At 42.4% G+C, this 22385-nt stretch overlaps 1 protein-coding gene across 1 annotated transcript; it reads right to left on the reverse strand.

Annotated features, from left to right (window-relative positions):
- Positions 1–3898: 3898 nt before the first annotated feature.
- Positions 3899–21489, reverse strand: LOC310860569 (myosin heavy chain, fast skeletal muscle-like; the record flags this gene model as incomplete). Its single annotated transcript, XM_083767561.1, has 39 exons — positions 3899–4028; positions 4123–4251; positions 4821–4916; positions 5017–5121; positions 5368–5538; positions 6038–6163; positions 6257–6460; positions 6977–7285; positions 7424–7548; positions 7683–7848; positions 8111–8294; positions 8764–8960; positions 9056–9174; positions 9337–9463; positions 9600–9989; positions 10076–10166; positions 10272–10417; positions 10510–10686; positions 10820–11062; positions 11831–12086; positions 12599–12735; positions 12829–12952; positions 13080–13197; positions 13288–13375; positions 13614–13678; positions 14794–15097; positions 15281–15451; positions 15571–15720; positions 16198–16316; positions 18684–18822; positions 19324–19427; positions 19773–19871; positions 19967–20030; positions 20125–20217; positions 20347–20455; positions 20542–20569; positions 20667–20823; positions 21035–21178; positions 21280–21489. The coding sequence occupies 39 exons, from the start codon at positions 21487–21489 to the stop codon at positions 4011–4013; spliced, it is 5802 nt and encodes a 1933-aa protein (XP_083623687.1). The 3' UTR covers positions 3899–4010.
- Between the last annotated feature and the right edge of the window lie 896 nt (positions 21490–22385).

The raw sequence follows: 22385 nt of genomic DNA on the forward strand, positions 1-22385 counted from the left end.
GTGTGTGTGTGTGTGTGTGTGTGTGCGTGCGTGTAATCTTGGATCATGTCTGTAGCTATTTGGCACTATGTACAGAGTCATGTTAAAAATGAATAGTTAACACGTCTATAATAGATTCATGAACAGCATCAGTAAAACATGTGCGACTATGAACAGCTAACATCACTAAAACATTATGACTAAATGATGGACAGACGCAAGGCTCACTCACCGCCAAGTGGAACTCCAGACTCCTCTGCAAAGGGTTCCATGTCAACCATCGCAGCATGCTTATATTGGGTGTTAATTGCAGGCTATGCAGAAAGTAAAAGTAGCAGAGTTTCCTTTCAAGGTCCTTCCTTTAAAGGTTAATGCTTCTTGTGTGACAGGCTCCTATGCATGGTGGGGTGCTATGTTTCTTCATTTTGGCAAAGTCATTACATTTACTTTACTGCATGTCTCGTCAGATACATACGTATAAGTTACTAAACTACTCACATACTGTACTTGAGTCTAATTGGGGACTATGCCCATGAGTCAGAAATGAGTAAATCCTGTGTTAGGTTAGGGTTTTGGATAGTGTTAGTAATTTGGAGGAAGTTGAATCTCCACTGTATGCTACTTCATAATTCCACTGCATTTCAGGATGAAACATTGAGACTAGCCTATACACTCAATTTGACAGCTTTATGCTTTGTGGTGTTGATGTTTTTGTAGTCATGCGGTTCAGATGTTTATGAGGCGTGAAGTTGTAAACTAGTGATGCTACTGCTCCAACGAATAGTCTGGCTCTGGATTTACGGGACTGATGTACTGATGTCTTCACTCTCTAGGGACACCGAATCCTTTACCGGGCCTATAATTGTACTCATCATATTTCATTGCAGTATTACATTTCACCATACATGCATTCATTTCATTCAGTGGTTTTCAACCCTTTCCATATCAAGGTAATCTGAAGGCACACTGGGGAAATTTTTTTTCACACTGGTGTGACCATGCAGAGTTTCACTCAAGTAGATAATCTGAAGAAAAATAATGTAGCCTATTAGCTTTTTGTTAGTGGTACACAGAATCACCCATAGCCTACATGTATTTACTTTAAAGATAGCAATTGCGCAATATATAAATAGCTGTAACAAGTAAAAGTACTGCATTCCAGTACGATACTGGCATCGACATTTAAGTAAACATTATTTTGTTTCCTTTAGTCGTATTCATCTAAATCGGAGTGCAGTAAAAACAAAAGTGCAATATTTGCCTCTGAGATGTAATGACATAGAAAGAAGTATGCAATATTGAGAAATGGACATACTCAAGAAAAGTACCATACAGTGTGTGTTTGTGCATACTCGCTAAAACCAACTGCAGAAGTATTGAGGCCATGATCACCCAGCACCAACTGCGCTGGCTCGGACACGTGATACGAATGCCCCAAGATTGGCTGCCCCGTAGAGTGCTGTATGGCCAGCTCCACCATGGCATGCGCCTGGCAGGAGGGCCAATGAAGCGATATAAGGACCAGCTGAAGACCTCACTGAGGAAATGCAAGATCAGGCCTGAGGACCTGGAGGCTGCTGCTGCTGACCGTGACTCACGAAAGAAACCCAGAGGCTGGAGGAGGACGGGACTGTCAGAAGACAGCAACAGAGGCAACAGAGACACAGGAGGAACACACCCATGACTGTCATTACCACTACCACCACTACAACCTACCCATGCCCCACCTGCAATAAAACATGTGGTTCCAGGATTGGACTCTTTAGCCACCAGAGAACTCGCCGTTAAGGACATAAGTGGACGTCATCATCGCATTCGATGGACGACCATACGCAAAGCAAGTGTGTGTGTGTGTGTGTGTGTGTGTGTGTGACCGTGCGTGCGTGTGTGTTTGTTGTAAAGGACAATCTCTTACCACCCTGTGTTAAACGTTTTGACCACTAGATAGAGATATTTGCCCACTGTTGTAATCTCACTAGACTATCATTTATGATATATTTCCTCTATTATTAAGGTTATTTTTGCAGTCGGTTTGTATTGGTGGTAGGGAGGTGGGTGGGGCGGGGGTCGCGAGACATGGCCAAAGCATTTCCGGGAGTTCCCAGCCAAAAACGTTGAGAACCCCTGCTCTAATCAGTCATTCATACTTTTACCTGTAAACTTATTTGTGAATTTATTGTATTGTATGTATTTGTATGTATTGTGTGTATTTGTATTTGATATATTATGCTGCTATCCTCTGCTTTTTTGTTTTGTTTCATTTAGTTTTTACTAGGGATGTCCCGATACACTTTTTTCGCTTCCGATCCGATCCCGATACCTCAATTTTTGTGTTAGCCGATACCGATACCGAATACCGATACCAGTGTTGTGATCTCGTGTTGTGTTTATAGCTATCTAGCTATATATATCTCGTGTTGTGTTTATAGCAGACTCCTCACTCAAATGTGCACTTGCAGTTTGGGCAACTCCAAAGCAAACTCCACATGTCCCAACATTTTATTTACCTGCCATAGTGTCAACCCCTTACCCCTGTGTCGGATCTGTGGGTAGAATGGCATATTCACCGATACCGATATGATCCGATATGACAAATAAGGGCCGATCCGATACTTTTCCCGATACCGATACAGTATCGGGACATCTCTAGTTTTTACATATTATTTAAAACTATTTAAAAATAATACCAACAATAAGCCACTCCCGACCTAATTCTTATTTTTCATGAATTATATATTTTTATTTTCAGTATTTAATTATTTTAATTTTGTTTATTTGTGATTTCATGGAGAACAAAATTCCATTCCATAAATAAATGTTTAAGTATAGTGAAATTCAGTATTTTAGCCATGACGTGAGCGCCCCCTCCTGAGATACTTCCGGGTCCCACTTTTGTGTCCCCATAGAGTTATACTGTTACAGACTAAATCTGAGACGAAAACAACCACGAAAGTCCCCCCACACGGAATACTATCGCCATTTTTTTCATTGTGTCAACTAAATCCTCATTAATTGCAAACTAGATTCAACATACTCAAGCCTGCACACATTCTAAATATACCCCCGAAATATTGTACTGAGCAATACCACCTTCAATAATAATGATAATAATAGTCTTTATTTTCTCCACATCATATATTTTGTTTGTCATGGACACTTGTACAAAACATTAATAATTCTACTCGAGTTGGAAGCATTAAGACCCATTTTAACCCTCAATGGCTTCCTTTCTGAAAAATAACGTCAAAGATTCACACGTTTAGATATTCTATTTACAATGAGATGCGGATGGGAGCTGGTGCCACTTGGACCCGGACGTAACGTAACACTACAAAATGACGTCAGACTTAAATACTGAATAGCCGATCTGCATGTTCACGGTGCGAAGCGAAGTGTGCTTGTAGATCTGCTATTTCCACTAGTTTGGGTCCCGTGGAGACAATTACAATGTCTCTTTTGGGTCACAGGCTAAAACCAAAAAGTCAAAAGTATGACATTTGTTCTCCGCATTTGACACATCTCTTGGAGCGGTGAGCCACAGCCAAGGAGCAGTGAGCTGCAGCCGTGCCGTGCTCGGGAATCATTTGATTAGTTGATTTGACCTGACCAATCCAACCCATTGATGCTGAGTGCCAAAGCAGGGAGGGTACCATTTTTACAGTATTTGGTGTGACCCGGCCGGGGATCAAACCCCAACCTCACAGTTTCAGGGTATACCACAAGATCACTGTCGGGATAGGATTGGGAATGGGAACCACTGAAGTAGACTACTTATCTTTGCATAGAGTGAATAAAATGGTATAGTGGACATGTTCGTTGAACCCATGATTTCAAAACTCATGATAAAAAGTATTGACAACAAAATACCGTTTTTGCCACATTTATTGAATACAATGGTTCATATTTTACGACTGTGCATGGTGCCTTGAATAAGAAACATAGTATTGACAACAAAATACTGTTTTTGCCACCTTCATTGAATACGATGTGTCATATTTTATGACGTTGTACGGTGACTTGAACTGGAGAACTTATTCAGCTTCTTTTCCCTGTAACAATAGGAACATAATGTTAGATATTCAACATGAATCTTTAGTTAAATCTTAGTTAAAGGATAATGAACCTTCAGTTATTGAACATTACCTTTGCGTCGCGACCCTTAGATCTCATCTTGTTGACCTGGGATTCAGCGATGTCGGCGCGCTCCTCAGACTCTTCCAGCTCATGTTGAATCTTCCTACACTTGGTCAGGTGAGTGTTGGCTGCTTCCTCCTGCAATATGATAGAGATATGGTTCAAAGCTGCACTATTTGAAAAGAGCATCTTGCAATTATAGACATTTCAGGAAATTAAATAATTAAATAAATGTGTTTATGTGGCTAATACAGTAGCAGGTTCATGAGTGCGTCGGGACCGTCTCCAATTAGCCTTGACAGGTTCTCATTGGAATGACACGATGGCTGTGGTCAGCACCATGTGACCCGAGCCAAATATTTCCACTTGCAGGGATTTTTTTGTAATGCTTTCTGTGGTCAATTTTGGAAATGTTTTTCCATTACACACACTGACTGCATGCGCATTGTGTAGCAGCATGCTTTCCCTTTCAGCATCCATCCAGTCACAGGTCTTCCCAACGCCCATGTGTGCTGTGTGCGCCCCATACAGCAGAAGCATGGCAAGCTAGAGATTCCATGTGCCACTTGTGGAAAGCAGCAAGATGGACACTGAAGAATGCTCTGCTGTTGGTCATATTGACATTGCATCATAACTGATTCCTATTATTCCTTTTAGTTAAACTATGACGACACACACCACTAACTAACAATGTCTATTTGACTTACCGCTTCCTCTGCCTGTCTCTTGTAGCCCTTCACCTTCAGCTGCAGCTTGTCTACCAGATCCTGAAGCCTGGCCAGATTCTTCTTGTCCTCTTCAGTCTGAAGTGAGAGTGAATTTATAACATTAGCTGCATGTCCATCTATTCATTTAGCGGCTAGCCAGTGGCTTGATGATGGTTATTTAAGTGATATAGCCTACCTGGTATGACAGCTCCTTCACTCTCCTCTCGTACTTGCGCACACCTTTAACAGCGTCTCCACTGCCTTTCGTTGCACCTTCAACCTCTGCTTCCAGTTCACGCACCTTCACAATGGAAACATACATTATGAAGAGATTGAGAGAAGATTCTACACATGTCTTCTAAATCATGTTTATTTTCTGTAAAAATAAATAAATAATACTATTTCATATCACAAATGGCAGATCTACAAGCCCATTTGCTATTTTTCAATAGCCTAAGTTAAAAACAATAATGGTTAAAGTGTTTAAAAGCCACGGCGATGCAGATGCGTTCCAGGTCTTAATGGGTTGAAGTAAACTACACCTTACCCTGCCCTCCAGTTTCTGGAGCTGCTTCTTGCCTCCCTTCATGGCCAGGTTCTCGGCCTCGTCGAGGCGGTGCTGCAGGTCCTTGACGGAGACCTCCAGGTTCTTCTTCATCCTCTCCAGGTGAGAGCTGGTGTCCTGCTCCTTCTTCAGCTCCTCGGCCATCATGGCCGCCTGGAAAGTCATCGTTGTTGTGAGATCAAATACATTTTATTGTCCCACATGTGAAACAATGTCTTGGTCTCCTGCGTCATTCAACGCACGACAATGGCTCTTTAAAATCATGAAAGGTAATAAACAGATACATGTGTGATGTGTCATGAGACCAGAAGGAATCAAACCAGGTAATACAATCACAATATCTTAGTACTCATATTTAGTAGTAATTGTTGTTGCTATTAAATGTCTTGATTGACTATATTGATTATATTGTTGTACCAGTTCAGTCTGCATTGTAACATTCTGAGCCATCTGCCTGAAGCCAGCACCTTATGTTAAGAATGTTCTTTTCCTGAGCACATTATGTTTGGTACAAGTGCTGAAAATAGTGATAGTTCACCCCCCCCCCCCCCTCTATGATTGTCATGGCTGTTTGAACATGAAATATGAAATATGCAATGCCATAAGGATGTCTCATTGTCCTGGTATAATGGACCTCTGGAATGGAACTTACATCAGTGATGGCCTTCTTTGCTTTCTCCTCAGCATTCCTTGCTTCTTGAACACTGTCGTCCACTTCACCTTGAACCTGGACCAGGTCAGCTTCAAGCTTCTTCTTGGTGTTCAAAAGGCTTGTGTTCTAAAATATAAATAATCGGATTAGCAATACAAGTATGCATGACTTGTATGTTAAATAATGTTGACAGTTTTTTTCCTTCTCCAATTGACTTACCTGGGAGTGCAACAGTCCAGCACGCTCACTGGCGTCCACCAGTTCCTGTTCAGCCACTTTGCGGCCTCTCTCCGTCTGTTCCAGAGCCACTCTCAGCTCCTCGATCTCAGCGACCATGAGGCCGTTCCTACGCTCCACCATGGCGCCTTGTTCCTTCACATCTTCCTGGCCTCTGAGAGCATCGTCAAGGTGCAGTTGGGCATCCTAAAGAAAAAAAAGATCACATAGGAGGTGGACATGTTATGAGAAATGTCAGAATGTTGTTCGGATCAAAGACCGTGTCAAGCCCATTCTGCGGTGATTTCAAATCCGCCATATTTCTAAATCCGGTCAAGAAATGAATACTATATTGTCTGCAACCGCCGTGAGGGCAGGTCTTCACTCTGTAGAACCAGTAGAATTAATTTTAAAATTAACGTGACCATAATTTACTAAACGCATATCATGATGATTTAAAAAAAAGACTTTAAACTAGCGATAAAAAACGTGTTTTTGAAAAGGTTTACTAAGGTAATCAAGTCTAAAGTTCTCCCACAACCTCATTGAGATAATGTCTTGCAAACAATAGAAGACATTTGCTGGGTCATAAATAGGAACGGCAGCTTCAACGAGAAACTGGAAGTGGCTTCATTTCCAGGCAGTGAACGGAGCTAGCCCCTTCAGATGTTCAGAGCAGTTCCGTTGAATGAATATGTGTCTAGTAACTAATATGTTTTGCACCTTAAGCTGTCCCTGGATGTTCCTCAGCTGCTTCTGGGCTTCAGCAGCCTGGCGGTTGGCGTGGCTCAGCTGAACCTCCATCTCGTTCAGGTCTCCCTCCATCTTCTTCTTGACCCTCAGGGCATCGTTTCTGCTCCTGACCTCAGCGTCCAGGGTGCCCTGCATGGAGTCGGTCACCCTCTGGCTGTTCCTCTTGATCTGCTCCGTCTCTTCGTCCTTCTCTGCCAGCTTCCTGTCAACCTCACCCTTGATCTGGTTGAGCTCCAGCTGGACACGAAGAATCTTAGACTCCTCGTGCTCCAGAGTACCCTGAAATGTAATACAGGATCAAAAGGTTGTAGGACCTTTAATGTAACATTGATCATATACTGCTATGCTGTTTGAATATAAAACGTATTGAAAGGAATCCAACAATTGCGTTGTTCATCTAGGACCTAAAAGTGTTACCTCGGCTTCCTCCAGGGCTGTCTGGATCTCTGCCTTCTCTGTCTCCACCTGCTTCTTTCCCTTCTCCAGCTCATGGATGCTCTTTCCAGTCTCACCGATCTGTTCGGTCAGGTCTGAGATCTCCTCTGCAAAATTATCAATGAACTTTCAGCGACTATTTTGTATTTGTGTTTGAATAAATTTGTTGCCTGATCCATTTTTAACCTTAATTTAGTTATTCTTTAACTTTTATTTAAATAATTATGTAGAGGAAACTTACGTTGCAGGTTCTTGTTCTCACGCTTCATGGTCTCCAGTTGGTCCAGGGACTCCTCGTAGGAGTTCTTCATCTTAAACAACTCGGTGCCGAGAGAACGAGCCTCTTTTTGAGCTCCTTCCAACTCCGCATTGCCCTCTTCATGTTTCTGCTTCCATTCTGCCAAGACCTGCACAGCAGCCGTGATGAAATGTGTCATTTACCTCCACTTTCAGGAGGAAACAATTAAAATAATTCATGTAAAAGCAATTCACGTTGCTTAGACAACAGTCCGAGTGGCATTAGTCCGACAACACCGCTGCTCCCGAGATGTGATGCCAGTTACAACTAACCCGTGGCTTATTGTGAAGTTAGGTTTGGGTTTTGGTTAGAGTGTCGGACTCATGACTGTTAGTACGTCGGACCAAACACATCCACCCATGTCAAAGCACCTTATCGAAGTTCCTCTGTTTCTTGTCGAGGTTGGCGGCTAAACCGTTGGCCCTCTCCACGTCAATCATGAGGTCTTCCACTTCACCCTGGAGTCTCTGCTTGGTCTTCTCCAGAGAGGCACACTTGGAATTAACAGCCTCGATTTGCTCCTCAGCCTCCTGAAGACGCTGGGCGAGCTTCTTCCTGTTGATCACAAATCAAAGCACTGTGAGCAATAATTTGTATAGTGAGTGGAGTACAATGTTGTATAATTGTGTGTGTGTGTGTGTGTGTGTGTGTGTGTGTGTGTGTGTGTGTGTGTGTGTGCGTGTGTTTGTGTGTGTGTGTGTGTGTGTGTGTGTGTATGTGTGTGTGTGTGTGTGGGTGTGTGTTTGTATATATATATATATATATATATATATATATATATATAATTATTATTATATTTTGTATAATGTTTGTTTATAATGTGACGTAGGCGTATGAGTTTCCTGGGGTCCTTATATCTTTAAATTATGTCACCTCTTTTGCAATCACAGACTCTGCTTAGCGAATGATTGGTGGTTTGTTCTCCTGAAGAAGTTCAGTGACCGAAGCGTTGCCTACACTTAATAACTGTATCCTCTTGCACCTGTTCCTAAACCTACTTTAGGAAAAAACACTGATGACTTACTTAGCCTCCTCCAGCTCCTCTGTGCGTTGGACAGCATCAGTCTCATACTTGCTCCTCCACTGACACACCTCAGCGTTGGCCTTGGACATTCCACGCTGCAGCTCAGCCTTGGCCTCTTGCTCCTCTTCAAACTGCTCCCTCAGGAGGTCACAGTCATGGCGAGCTGACTGCACAGCGTGGGCGAGGGCGTTCTTTGCCTGGCAAAAGAAATACGGAAAAATAATGTCAGCTGGATGAAATTACAAAAAGATGGAATTAGGTCTGTTCGTAAAAAAAAGGCTGTTCCTTATACCTTAACCTCCTCTTCAACAAGTCTCTTCAACTCCTCGATCTGCTGGGTGAAGGCCTGCTTGCCTCTGGTGAGCTGAGAGACGAGAGCTTCTTTCTCCTCAAGTTGACGAGCAAACTCACCTAGTTAGACATTTGAGTATAAGTTTAAAACATGTAAATCATCTTTGATCAATACATACAATTCCTGGGATCGCCGCTGATAGTATCTCTAATTATGGAATTTGCTCAAGGGCCATTGACAAACCATGTAGGCTAGTAGACCTTACAATGATGAACATTTACCATTTTCCGTCAACAGTCTTGCTCTCTGAGCTCCAATATCATTGATCTGGCGAACATTCTCATCACTCTTGGCCTTGATTTCACTGAGTTGGTCCTCAAGGGTGCGGCACATCTTCTCAAGATTTCCCTGTTGATTATCATTGGACACATTCAATCACTGAAGTAAACTACAATGTATTTCTTCGTCCCCCCCCCCCCCCCCCGCCCTGATTGGTTCATTGAACGTATTTTGTCATGAATTACACACAAGCACTCTATTCTACCTTTGCCTTAGCAACAGCTTCCATGTTGCTGGACAGGTCATCGATCTCCATCTTGTATTCGCTCTTCTCCTTCTCCAGTTTCTGCTTGACACGCTGGAGGTTGTCGATCTGCTCGCCCAACTCTGCAACGCTGTCCGCCTGCTTCTTACGGAGAGCAGAGGCCGTGGCCTCGTGCTGCAGGGTGGACTCTTCCAGGTCACGACGCAGCTTCTGGAACTCAGCCTCGCGCTTCTTGTTCATCTCGATCTGAGCGGCGGTGGCTCCTCCAGCCTCCTCCAGCCTCTCACTGATCTCTTCAAGTTCCCTGGAGAGATCAGCTCTCTGCTTCTCAACCTTGGCCCGAGCTGCACGCTCTGCCTCGATCTCCTCCTCCAGTTCTTCAATACGAGCCTTTCAAATGAATGGACATATTACAATTATACTTTTCACTTACTTATCATCAATGATTTTAAATAAGTATATAATAAAATAAATACCTGGAGTTCTTTGATCTTCTTCTGCAGCTGGGCTCCCATAGATTGCTCATCCTCAATCTTACTCAGAAGCTGGGCTACTTCAAAGTCCTTCCTGTGGTATACATACAGTACATCATATGTTAGTGGTAGTTTTTATCCATGGCATTATTATTATTATTATTATTATTGTTGTTATTATTATTGTGGTCCACATTACTTCTTTATCTTCTCATCAGACTGCTGCTTGTCATTCTCCAGATCCATTATGGCTTCCTGGGCCAGTTTCAGATCACCCTCAAGCTTTCTCTTGGTTCTCTCGAGGTCCATGCGGAGCTTCTTCTCTTGCTCCAGAGAACCTTCCAACTGCACAACAATATAGTTTTCGTATTTTTCAGTAAGAAAATAAACGTACCGTATTCAAGTTTCAAAACATCCAATTGACTTGATGAACTCACGTCGTCAACTTGCTGTTCCAGCTTGGTCTTGGCCTTGGTCAGAGTGTTAACTTTGTCTTCCTCTGCCTGCAGGTCATCCAGGGTCTGCTGATGGGCCTCTTGGAGCGCCTTCTTCTCCTTGGTCAGCTTAGCAAGACCTTCATCTTGAGAGGCCATCTCCTCAGTCAGGTTCTTCACCTAAATAAGCAGAATGAATGAATCATTATCTTTTTAGAACTTGATACGACCGCTATGATAGAAGAGTGTATAATCGGAATGGATCATTATTGTTCAATAACTTATAAGACGGCTACAGCGTATGATCATGAACCTTGTTTTCAGTGGCGTGTTTCTCCTTCTCCACTTTAGCCAAGGTGAGCTCCAGGTCGTCGATGTCCTTCTTGAGCTCAGAGCATTCGTCCTCCAGCTTCCTCTTCTTGGCAGTAAGCTCTGCGTTCATCTCCTCCTCGTCCTCCAGTCTCTCGGTCGTCTCTTTGAGCTTCGCCTCCAGCTGGATCTTACTTTTAATGAGACCCTCACATCTCTCCTCAGCATCATTCAGAGCCTCGTCTCCCTGGTTGTCAATGAAAGAGATAAGTGAGGAAATGTGTCAGCATTTGTTCTGGGTGAGATTTCGCTCCTATGCCATTAAGAAATGTGAATCCCTAGACCCTAGTCTAGCACTTACGGGCTACTGCAATTCGAAACTGGCGCTTGTAAAAAAAAAGATTCCCCCTCCACCCCCCTTTTTCCCCATACTGTACACGTTTTACCGTTTTTCTTTTACATTCTTTAACTGTATATATGACTATTTCCTTTTGTATATTTTTGTATATTTCCTAGTGTATATTTGATTAATTGAAATGGAGGACCCTGATGTAAACAAGTCTTGCTTGTACCCATTCTACAAACAGTGAATACAAATTTCAATCAAAGATATACGAGTATATTTGTTTTGCAGCTGCTTCCATAGGGGACTCCTTCGTCCACAAGGGACACTAACAGAGCTGAACAAGCTTGTAAAAAAGGCAGGCTCTATCATTGTAAGAGCCTGGACGGTACAGAGGTGAGGACAAGGAAGAAGCTGGAGGCTATCAACCTCCAGCAGTGGCATATGCAGTAGATTCACCCTCCCCACAGAAGAACCACACATTGGGTCAGGCCTTTGTGCTGCTAGCCATGTAGCTATACATACAATGATGCCAACAGCCGTTGGACCCAACAGGCATTCTCTGCCATGGTCTACATCTACATTAGATAAAATATACAAGGTCAGATGATAAACAACATGAAATATTATTAGTAACATTCCCTGTACAAGTGTATTAGTGTATGTACTTACTGATGACGCTGCCACTGAAAGGGCATTCTTCTCCTGCGTTATAGCAACCAACTTCTCTTCCAGGTTCTTCTTCTTCTCCAGAGCAGCAGCCAGGTCTGTTGTCATCTTTTCGTAGTTCTCCTTCATCGCTGCGAGCTCCTTCTCAGTCTCAGCGCTCTGCAGAAGAGGCTTTATCTTGTAGTAGACCTTCATCCATGGCCAGTGTTTCACAGCGACGAACGAGCGGAGGTTGAACTGGATGGTGTAAACGGCATCTCTGTGGAAAACAGTTTCAGTGGGTCATGATTGAGGGTTTCCACGTTACGACTGCAGGCTCTGACTATAGTTACTATTATTGTGTCATAGTTACTTGCGCAAGCAGAGTGCGCAAGTACTGCGATCGGTTGGGTATGTACAGTACATTATGTATGTTGGGGTATGTATGTCAGTGTCCAACAGCCATTCTTGGTGACATAACTAAGGTATGTTTCAAGTTTGGTTTAAGGTCAATAACGGGTCTGAATGATTTAGAATAGAAAAGAGCTCTATGACTCAGAGCAGCAGTCGTACCCAGACAGACAGCAGAGAGGTCTAGGACTCGGAAATGGCCTACTTGTGTGCAAGGCGCAAGTTGGCATCTCGAGAGTGTTACTATTGTTGTCGTTATTTGCTGTTGGTATTATCTTTGTTGCCCTGTGTCGTGGCAAGGTAAATGCAGATGGCCGCCCACCCAAGAGCCTGGTTCTGCTCGAGGTTTCTTCTCCTGTTTTTTCCTTGCAAGGTGCTTACCTTACTGCCGTCATCTTGACAAACTCCTTTCTCATGAGGTAAGCTCGTGCGAGAGCCTGAGTCATTGTGACCAGAGTGAACAGCTTCTCATCTCGCATCTCCTCCAGGGTACCCAGCAGACCAGCTTTGAAGAACACCTGAACACAATGTTACAAAACACTGTCACTAAACAACCATAACATCTTTAGTCCACTCAGGATAATGTTAAACCAGGTTCACAGTGTGTTCACCTTGGTGTGTCCAAACCTGTACTCATCAACAGGAACGTCAATGGACCCAAGCAGCTTCTCTGAAGCTTTCTTGTTGTCCATGAAGGCGCCATCGGGACACGCGCTGGCGTTCAGTACTTTGTACCTGTTTTTATAAAAGTTCATGGTCATTTTGCGCTGGCATTCTATATACTTTTCTAAAAGTTGGTCATTTTGTTGGTGCATTGACTAGGTTTGGAAATAAAAGCTGCTGGGGGAAAAGGAATGAATACCTCTGCTTGAAGTCAGCGTATGGGATTCTGCTGGGGAAGCCCTTTCTACAGATCCTGATGCCCTCTAGCACACCGTTACACCTCAGCTGGTGGATGACCAGGAAGTTCTCCATCAGGCCTGTACAGATGTTGCTTTATTATTAGAAGAACAAACTCTGGCCAAAGTTGCATTAAATGATAATTTATCATTTTTATTTTCAGTGTTTACCTGGACACTTGGACTCGTTGGGAATCAGGCAACGCACAAAGTGAGGATGAGTGCTCCTCAGGTTGGTCATCAGCATCCCCAAGTTTGCCTATTGAGACATAAAACAGCCAATTGTGTTTATAGTAAAAAGTCATACAAAATTGTACTTTTTCCTCCGCTACTATTATTTGAACTCTTTAGATACTAGTTTCTTTGCAGATTTAAAACATACATTAACCATTTAAGCCCTATTTTAAACTTCAGCCACAACAGAAATTGTTTAATTGTTAATTTTGTTTATTTCTTACATGGATATAATGTTGATAATAATGAATAAAAAATCTTACCCTGAATGCACTAGACACAGTCTGCATGGAACCACCCTTCTTCTTGCCTCCCTTCTTTGTATTATCTGTTTATATTTGTTAGAATCGTGAGTTATCATCATTAGTCATAAGAATCTACATTCCTCTTTAGTGTTCATAGTATTCATATAACAATACCCCCAGGCTCAGGTTGGAGGGTAGAACACATATTATTATACTCTATTTCTAAAACGGTTAGTCCCAATACTTGAATCTGATTGGCTGGGTTCAGTTGTAAAACTACAACCTATCTCAAACCCTCACCCTAAACCTAACCTCCCACAGGGCAGCTAAACCTAACCTTAACCCATGTCTAACCAATGACTAGTCTAAACTAAGTATGCACCCCCGATAATCCACACCTTCAATCACTTTATATAATTCCCAGCTGATCCCGCAGCTCTGCAGCTGAACTGGGGAAGGGGAGCACTTACACACCCTGGCCGTGCGGGCGTCTAAGCACCGCCCGCGCTCATATGACTGTAAATGTGGCCTCGTAAAGACATCAAGCGCCTCCTATTCCCGTCACAGAGACTGGAGTAAATACAAGGAAGTGTGGCTCGCTCTGGTGGGCGTAAAGCGTAGCTACTTTTGTGAGTGTAATAGTTTTATGAGGTTAATATTACTATGTGTGTAACCATTTTAGAAAAGCAATAAGCCACACGAGGTCCCAGCTTACCGTGTCATTTATAATGGCTGACAGGGTCGGAGACCTTCCGCTACGCGTCGGGTCTCACTACACCTCTCAGCCATTATAAAATACCCAGTAACCTGAGACCTCTTGTGGCTTATTGCTTTAATTAAAATTGTCTAGAGGGTGGGCTGGTGGGTATGTTGGACGTCACAAACATAACAGGCACACCGCTGCTCTGAACCGCACCCAACTTGTCACCAACACTGACCAGAGGTCTGCCATCATAATAGCTGGCCGCTGGGCTCCATTGCTAAGCCCCTTCTATGTTTCTATTGGCTGAGGTTTAAACAGCTCCAGTTCCCTGCATGCTTCCCCAAACTTGGTAGGTGCGCCAATTAGGGACAGGCTGTAATTGCTTAAGCCCCGCCCCTCTGTGTTCCTACTGGCTGGCCTTTAAAGTAAACAAACATAATAAGATGCAAACAGCATCCTGGAACACATTACATTATATTATATTAATAAACATACCTTCAGGCTCAGGTGGGGGATAGAACATAGCCAGCAGTTTAACTGAAGACTTCTGGAACAGCTGAATGACAGAGTCGTTAAGAGGATCTTTGTTCTTGTCCAGCCAGCCTGTGATGCTGTAGTCCACCGTTCCAGCGTAGTGGACCAGGGAGAAGTGAGCCTCGCCCTTGCCTTTGCCAGGCTTGGGCTTCTCAAAGGCCTTGTTCTTTCCCAGATGCGCTAAAATCAGCGCCTCTGCGAAGGATTTGTCTGTAGCCTTCGGGAACATGCACTGCTCTTCAAGGATGGAGAAGATGCCCAAAGGCTGTGTAAAGGAGACAAAAAAAAATATTAACATCATGTCCATTAAACTAAGCAAGTATGTAAGCCTTGCCGAGCAATGACGTACATAGGGCAGGAGCCTATATCTCTGCAGCTTTGATGTACACGCACACCCCGTGGACATGACGCTAGTATGTCACATACAAATGTAATAATAATTGTATACCTTCTCAATCAGCTCAATGCAGATAGCCAAGTCCATGCCGAAGTCAACGAGATCCCAGGGAATTCCCTCTTTCAAGTACTCTTCTTGTTCCAGAACAAACATGGTGTGGTTGAAAAACTGTTGCAGTTTCTCATTGGTGAAGTTGATGCACAGCTGCTCCAGGGTGTTGAACTGTGAGTGGAAATATCATTATTATTCCAATCTCTTGTAATAAAGTGTTGTGTAATTGTGAAAATGACACAAAAATAATTAGGCCTAAATTATCCAAATTAAAACAAGTCCATGCTTACGTCAAAGATCTCAAAACCAGCGATGTCCAGCACACCAATGTAGAAGACCCTCTGCTGCTTGGTGTCCAGCATCTCGTTGATCCTGATGACCATCCAGAAGAACTCCTTCTCATAGAGGGACTTGGCCAAGGCACCGACTGAGTTCATTACCTAAGGAAATGTGAACGTTATTAGTATGAGTGAGAATTACGCAATTTACAATTTAGACATTTATAAGATTATCTTAATCCAGAGTGATTTCAATTAAATAATAAGGAAAACATGAGGTAGTACAAAATGCATAGAAATTGTAATTGAGGAGCATAGGTAAACCAAGAATCAACTCTAAGTAGTATAATCTCAAAAAATCTATAATCTGTACATTGAAACTATACACACAATAGGGTGCCAGGTCAAATTAACCTTATATCGTTCTACATAACACGCTAACTAAATTGCATTTTAGAATTTGTATAAACCGGCAAGGTTGTCAAGGCTAGGGCAAGTGCTACGGCAAGTGATATGGGCTAATAGTGGAGTCTGAAGATGATTTAAGACAGTGTGGACACAACTCAAACAGATATTCTAGCATGGTGTGTTAATATAAATGTGCGTATGAAATCAGAACATGGAAATCATGCAACTCACCTGTGGCACAGTTTGTCCTTTCGTGACAAACTCGTTTCCCACTTTCACCCTGGGGTAACAATATGCCTTAAGCATCTCTGCTGAGTTTATGCCCAACAGGTAGGCAATCTTGTCAGCCTCTGAAATGTTCATGCAATTTGAAATTTACATTTTAGACATTAATCCAGAGACCGATTTACAGTAAGCACGAAATCATCAAATGCATTAACCAAACTAGAACTGCACTCTGTCGAGTGCATACTTGCTTGTTGCACACTAGTAGGCCATAAATGGCCAACTAGTGCGCAAGCAGAGCGCGCAAGTCCTTTCGACCGCTGTAAACTGTCAAATCTCAGTATCTCTGTGAAGGAACGTTTGAAATGTATAATTTTTAGATGTAACTATTTGCTACCTACCTACTTTATGCATATAAACACCTAGTATTATTAAGTATGATTCAAGTTTCTATCTATATAAGTTTGGGTGAAGAGCTAGTCATACATATACACACCACGTACTCTGGTCCCAGCAGATCAGGCACAACTTGCTATTTTATTTTTACTGATTATGTATATAGTATACGTATGACTAGCTCTAAATGATGACGTAAGAAATATATATAGTATATAGGCATATACTATATACGTATACATATATACTCTATACTCTATACTGTATAAAGTGTGTAGTTGTAAGTTGATTAGCGGTATACTGTGGTTACTTTGCGCCAAAAACCGTGACAGCTGTCCCGCCATTTGATGTTTATGCAAGAAAACAGAAAATCTGTGCCTGGTTTGCTGGGACCAAATGACCACAAATGACCATATTTCTTACGTCATCATTAAGAGCTAGTCATACATATACACACCACGTACTCTGGTCCCAGCAGATCAGGCACAATTTGCTATTTTATTTTTACTGATTATGTATATACAGTAGTATACGTATGACTAGCTCTAAATGATGACGTAAGAAATATATATAGTATATAGGCATATACTATATACGTATACATATATACTCTATACTCTATACTGTATAAAGTGTGTAGTTGTAAGTTGATTAGCGGTATACTGTGGTTACTTTGCGCCAAAAACCGTGACAGCTGTCCCGCCATTTGATGTTTATGCAAGAAAACAGCAAATCTGTGCCTGGTTTGCTGGGACCAAATGACCACAAATGACCATATTTCTTACGTCATCATTAAGAGCTAGTCATACACACCACGTACTCTGGTCCCAGCAGATCAGGCACAATTTGCTATTTTATTTTTACTGATTATGTATATAGTATACGTATGACTAGCTCTAAATGATGACGTAAGAAATATGGTCATTTGTGGTCATTTGGTCCCAGCAAAACAGGCACAGATTTGATGTTTTTCTGCATAAACATTGAATGGCGGGACAGCTGTCACGGCGGAAGAGACCGGGCGAAAACATTACTTGCGCGCTCTGCTTGCGCAAGTAATAATCATCGGTCTAAACCAGCGGTTCCAAAACATCTTTGGCCATGCACCCCCTGTTACCTCCCGACCTTGCTGACGCACCCCCCCACATGGAAATATAAATTGCATAAGCATAAGCTGCAGTATATAGAGACATATATTTCCTATTTATCCACATGTATGCACATGTGTATTAACCTGAATGTGGCATCTATATGCAGGATAGGCTATATTCTGTATACTTATCATTGGAATAACATGTTAATATATTTAAAATAAAACCATAGCACCACCATTAGCCTTTTCTTCTTTAATTTTTGTCCCACAATTATGTAACCCATTTTTCACCCCTGTGTCAATGATCTAATGTCATCCTGGGCTCTACACACCCTCCGCCAACCTAGGCCAACCATGGGGAGAGAGACAGACTTGAAATGCTTCCTTAATGCCAAGTGTCCAAGTTTCTCCTTTACACCTGACAGGGGGGAGTTTCCCTGGTTGGACGTAGTTGAACCAGTTCCTTTCCTCTCCATCAGGCGCCCCAGCTGGCCAGGGGGAGGCAGTTTAGAGACCAGGATTACTGCATGTTTTTTGTGAGGGTACCTACCCTAGGCCCAGAAAGGCTGTTTCGCCAACCCAGCCTCGTGTGTGGGCACTGATGACGTGGAGGAGGAACAACGCTACCAGCACCCACAGCGTCCCGAGCGGGAATCGGACCCAGGACCTTCTAGCTGTGAGGCGACAGCACTACCAACTGTGCCACCATGCCCCCTAGCCCCTACCATTAGCGTTTTGATGGCGCGCACCCCCTAGAAGGCGCTCACGCACCACAGTTTGGGAACCACTGGTCTAAACCGTATAATTTATAAAATCATAATAATAATAGAAATATATTTAAAACAGAGTCGCAATTTAAAATAGTCGCGAGGAATCCACTGGGAACTGAATTCCGTCTTGTATATACTATATTTATATTCTATATTGTATAACAATGACCAAAAGCTACTACTTCTACTAGTACTACTACTAATAATACTAATATAAATAAAGACCAGCTCACCCTCTGTGCCGTCTGGTTCGGCCTGTTCCTCACGCTGCTTCTGTTTAAACTTCATGACTCCGTGGTGCATCACTGCACCGGTGAGCTTGTAGATCAGCTGTTTCTCCTCACCGTTGAAGCCCAGGATGTCGATAGCTTCCTGATGTCAATAAGCAGAGAAGATGTGTTCAAAAGATTGAGATTATTTAATCATTAGATTAGAAAACATTCTTTAACATTTTTTAAAATGGTGTACAACTCAACTGTAAACAAAGCAACATACAGTGTATGCAGGGTATCTATCTGCACATTTCTAAAGTGGCAATTTAAGGACTTTTAATACCTATAAAATACATTACTGCATCAAAAGTAATCAACAAATACTATACTATAATAATTGTCAAGCATTGGCCAAATTGACAAATATTACCTAAGAAATAGGAAAAACATGTGAATACATGCAGATCGGATATTTTCACAATATGTAGGCCTATCTGCGAAACTGAATCAACTCTTACAATTCCAAGTTCAGTTATTTTGGGGGCGGGGTCACAGCCTAAAAGCTTTGAGAAGCACTGATTTAGAGAATACATTTTGCAGAGCAACTGACTGCAGTCCACAGTAAGTATTAGAAAGTGTTTTTAAAATAATGTCCACTCACGTCAGTAGCCTCGAGCTCCACCTTGTCGTCAATGCTGGCCACAACGATCACACCCATGCTGATCAGTGGGAAGTCGTAGGGGTTGGAAGTGATCAGGCACATTTCTGAAAAGGGATTTTAAAAAGGGTGAACATGTGTTGTTGTTTTTTCGAGGGAGGGAGGGGGCATCTCTGATGCATTTGGGGAGTGCATTCCAGAGTGCAGGGCATGCACGCAGCCACGGAGAAGGTCTTGTTGCCCCAGGATTTGAGCCTGATCTTCTTGGGGCAAGGCAGCTTGTACAGTGCCTTGTTGGTGGTGAGCAGTATTTTGAAGTGACAGGCAGCCAGTGGAGGTCATGAAGGACTGGTGTGATGTGATCTTTGGAGCGGGTGGTGGTGAGCAGGTGACAGGCGGGCGGCTGTGTTTTGAACAGTTTTAAACTGCATCGTCAGTAAATAAACACTTACCAACAATCCCAGGTATGTGGTTGGTCATCATCTGGAAAAAGATGTGGTAACCCCTCTCTGCAGCAAGCTGATATGTCACTCTGGACTTCTCCAGCAGATCTGTAGGGGTTGTACATAACTCAATAATAATAATAAAAATAATAATGCTCAAATTAAGGCATATATGATTTTTTTTCTGTGAACTTCATACTTACATGTCTCAATATCAGCACTGGCCAGTTTACCCGATGTGCCGAAATGGATTCTGATGAATTTACCCTGTTTGATATACAGTAGCACAATTAGTTGCATCGCTCTACATTGTGTAATTATTGCAGGTTTTCTCATGAGATGTCATTATTTTTACACTTACAAAGCGAGAGGAGTTGTCATTCCTCACAGTCTTTGCATTACCATAGGACTCCAGCAAGGGATTGGCTGCAATAATCTGATCCTCCAGTGACCCCTAGAATGTTTTAGACATCGCCCAGTTTGGTCAGAATTGTTTTAAACTGAATTGCTATATTGCATATAAATGCTTTTATGTTCAAAACATGTATTTGTTAAACTTCAGAATATATCATATAGGCAATACCTTGATTTTACCGCTATCCGCTGCAGATTTTTCTCCACCGGAACTAGCTGTTGCAAAGTACTGGATGACACGCTTGGTGTTCACAGTCTTTCCAGCACCGGATTCTCCACTGGTTAGAAGACAAATGCAATTAGTGAATGTGTGAACAAGCCTACAAGGGCCTTGTTTTAATGCCTAGAGATGATGCAAACTTACGTGATAAGGACAGACTGGTTCTCTTTATCTGTAAATTGTAAAGCACACTTTTAGTCATGGATATACAGCTCAAAACCACTATAGTTTAATATTTTTTCCATAGTCCTGTCTAGTACTGTACATACCCATCAGCATGAACTGATAGGCGTTGTCAGAGACAGAGTAGATGTGGGGTGGAGCCTCAATACGCTTCTTGCCCCTGTAGGCATTTACAACCTCCTGGTCGTACACTGGGAGCCACTTGTAGGGGTTCACAGTTGCACAGAACAAGCCGGAGTAGGTCTGAAGGCGAGAAGAGAGAGAACATTAACATCATGCAACATAGCACTGAGTACGCCACATACTTGTATCTGGGACAACGGATCACTAGAGCTGGGATTATTCACTAAACAGTGTTAAAAAGCTCTAAATTGTGCTTGTTCAGTAACCGGAGTCTCCAGGTCACTCCATGTGCAATACTGCAATTATATTCTCAGCGCGTAAACCACCTTACATAGATCATCCATGCTGCATAACGCTCTTTGAGGTTATACAGGACGGCGGCTTCACTGAGGTGGGTCATCATGGCCATGTCCTCAATCTTGTCATACTTGGGAGGGTTCATAGGGGTGACGTCTGCCTCAGGCACAGTTCTTTCCTAATCAAAATAAATACATACAATAAAATTAAAAACACTCCAGAATGCGTTATGATTACAGTAGTACTGTGCCAGTGTTTGATTGTAGAATACCAGCTCACCTCCGCCTTTTCATTAAGCAACTGCACAGTGACTTTGCCACCGTCCTTACTGATAATCTTACACTTGAGGTACAGCTCTCCCTTGTCAGCCACATATGCTGCCGTTTTGGCATCAAAGGGCGCCGACTGAGACTCCATTCTCTCCTTCTCTGGCTTACGGAGATATATGGCGGCCTTGCCGTACTGCTCCATCTCTGCGTCCGTACTCATGGTGGCGGCTTTCTGTCGACGGACAAATAGATGGTGTTGATGCCTTTTTCTGACTTGAGATCGGAGCAGATCATTTCTATAGGACTACAGCATGTTGGACTATTATGGTTGTTATAGCTTATTGTAGGTTTAATAGAAATATTATGAACACTCACTTTTCCCTTCTACCAGTAGAAATGGAACCTCGTGTGCAACCCCTAAGTGTGAGGGGGGGGAAAAACCACATTTTTAGGACATCATGAATTATTTTATTTTTTTTGTGGCTTTTGCCTTTATTTCATATTTTTTATGGAGGAACAGACAGCAGGCTGACAGGAAATAGGGAGAGAGATGGGGGGAAGACATGCAGTAAAGGCCATCGGGATCAGGAGTCGAACCCCTGGCACACTGCCAGACAGGATTACCTGCCAAGGTGCCTGGACCACTAAGCCATTGCACAGGCCACACTAAATACAGTTTTTAACCATGAATTAAATTGGATTATAATGAATCATTCTTGTCAAACACCACTTTCTATGTCTCTTTAGTTCCACATCTGAAAAGAGGAACATTTCAATATTATTTGCATGCATTCTGTGTTTTTGTTCTTTGCTTGTTCTTAATTCCACTAAGTTGTAATTCATCATTAATTATAGCCATGTTGTTTCTTTGTACTGTAGCAATGCTAGACTTTATTTTCTTACACATTGGATGAATTAAGGTTACATTCAGAGGTGGGTAGATTAGCCAAACTGTACTCAAGTTAAAATATATATCGTTACTATAAAATAATAATATCTCTAGGCCTAGTTGATGTAAAAGTACTAAATAATTAGAAATCGCTTGATTACGAGTAGGAAATGTAAAAACACATGCAATGCAACGTATTACCGGTATTTAAATTATCATAGCATAAT

This window comes from Protomyctophum parallelum (genome assembly GCF_964188405.1).
Source record: "Protomyctophum parallelum genome assembly, chromosome: 6".
NCBI lineage: Eukaryota > Metazoa > Chordata > Actinopteri > Myctophiformes > Myctophidae > Protomyctophum > Protomyctophum parallelum.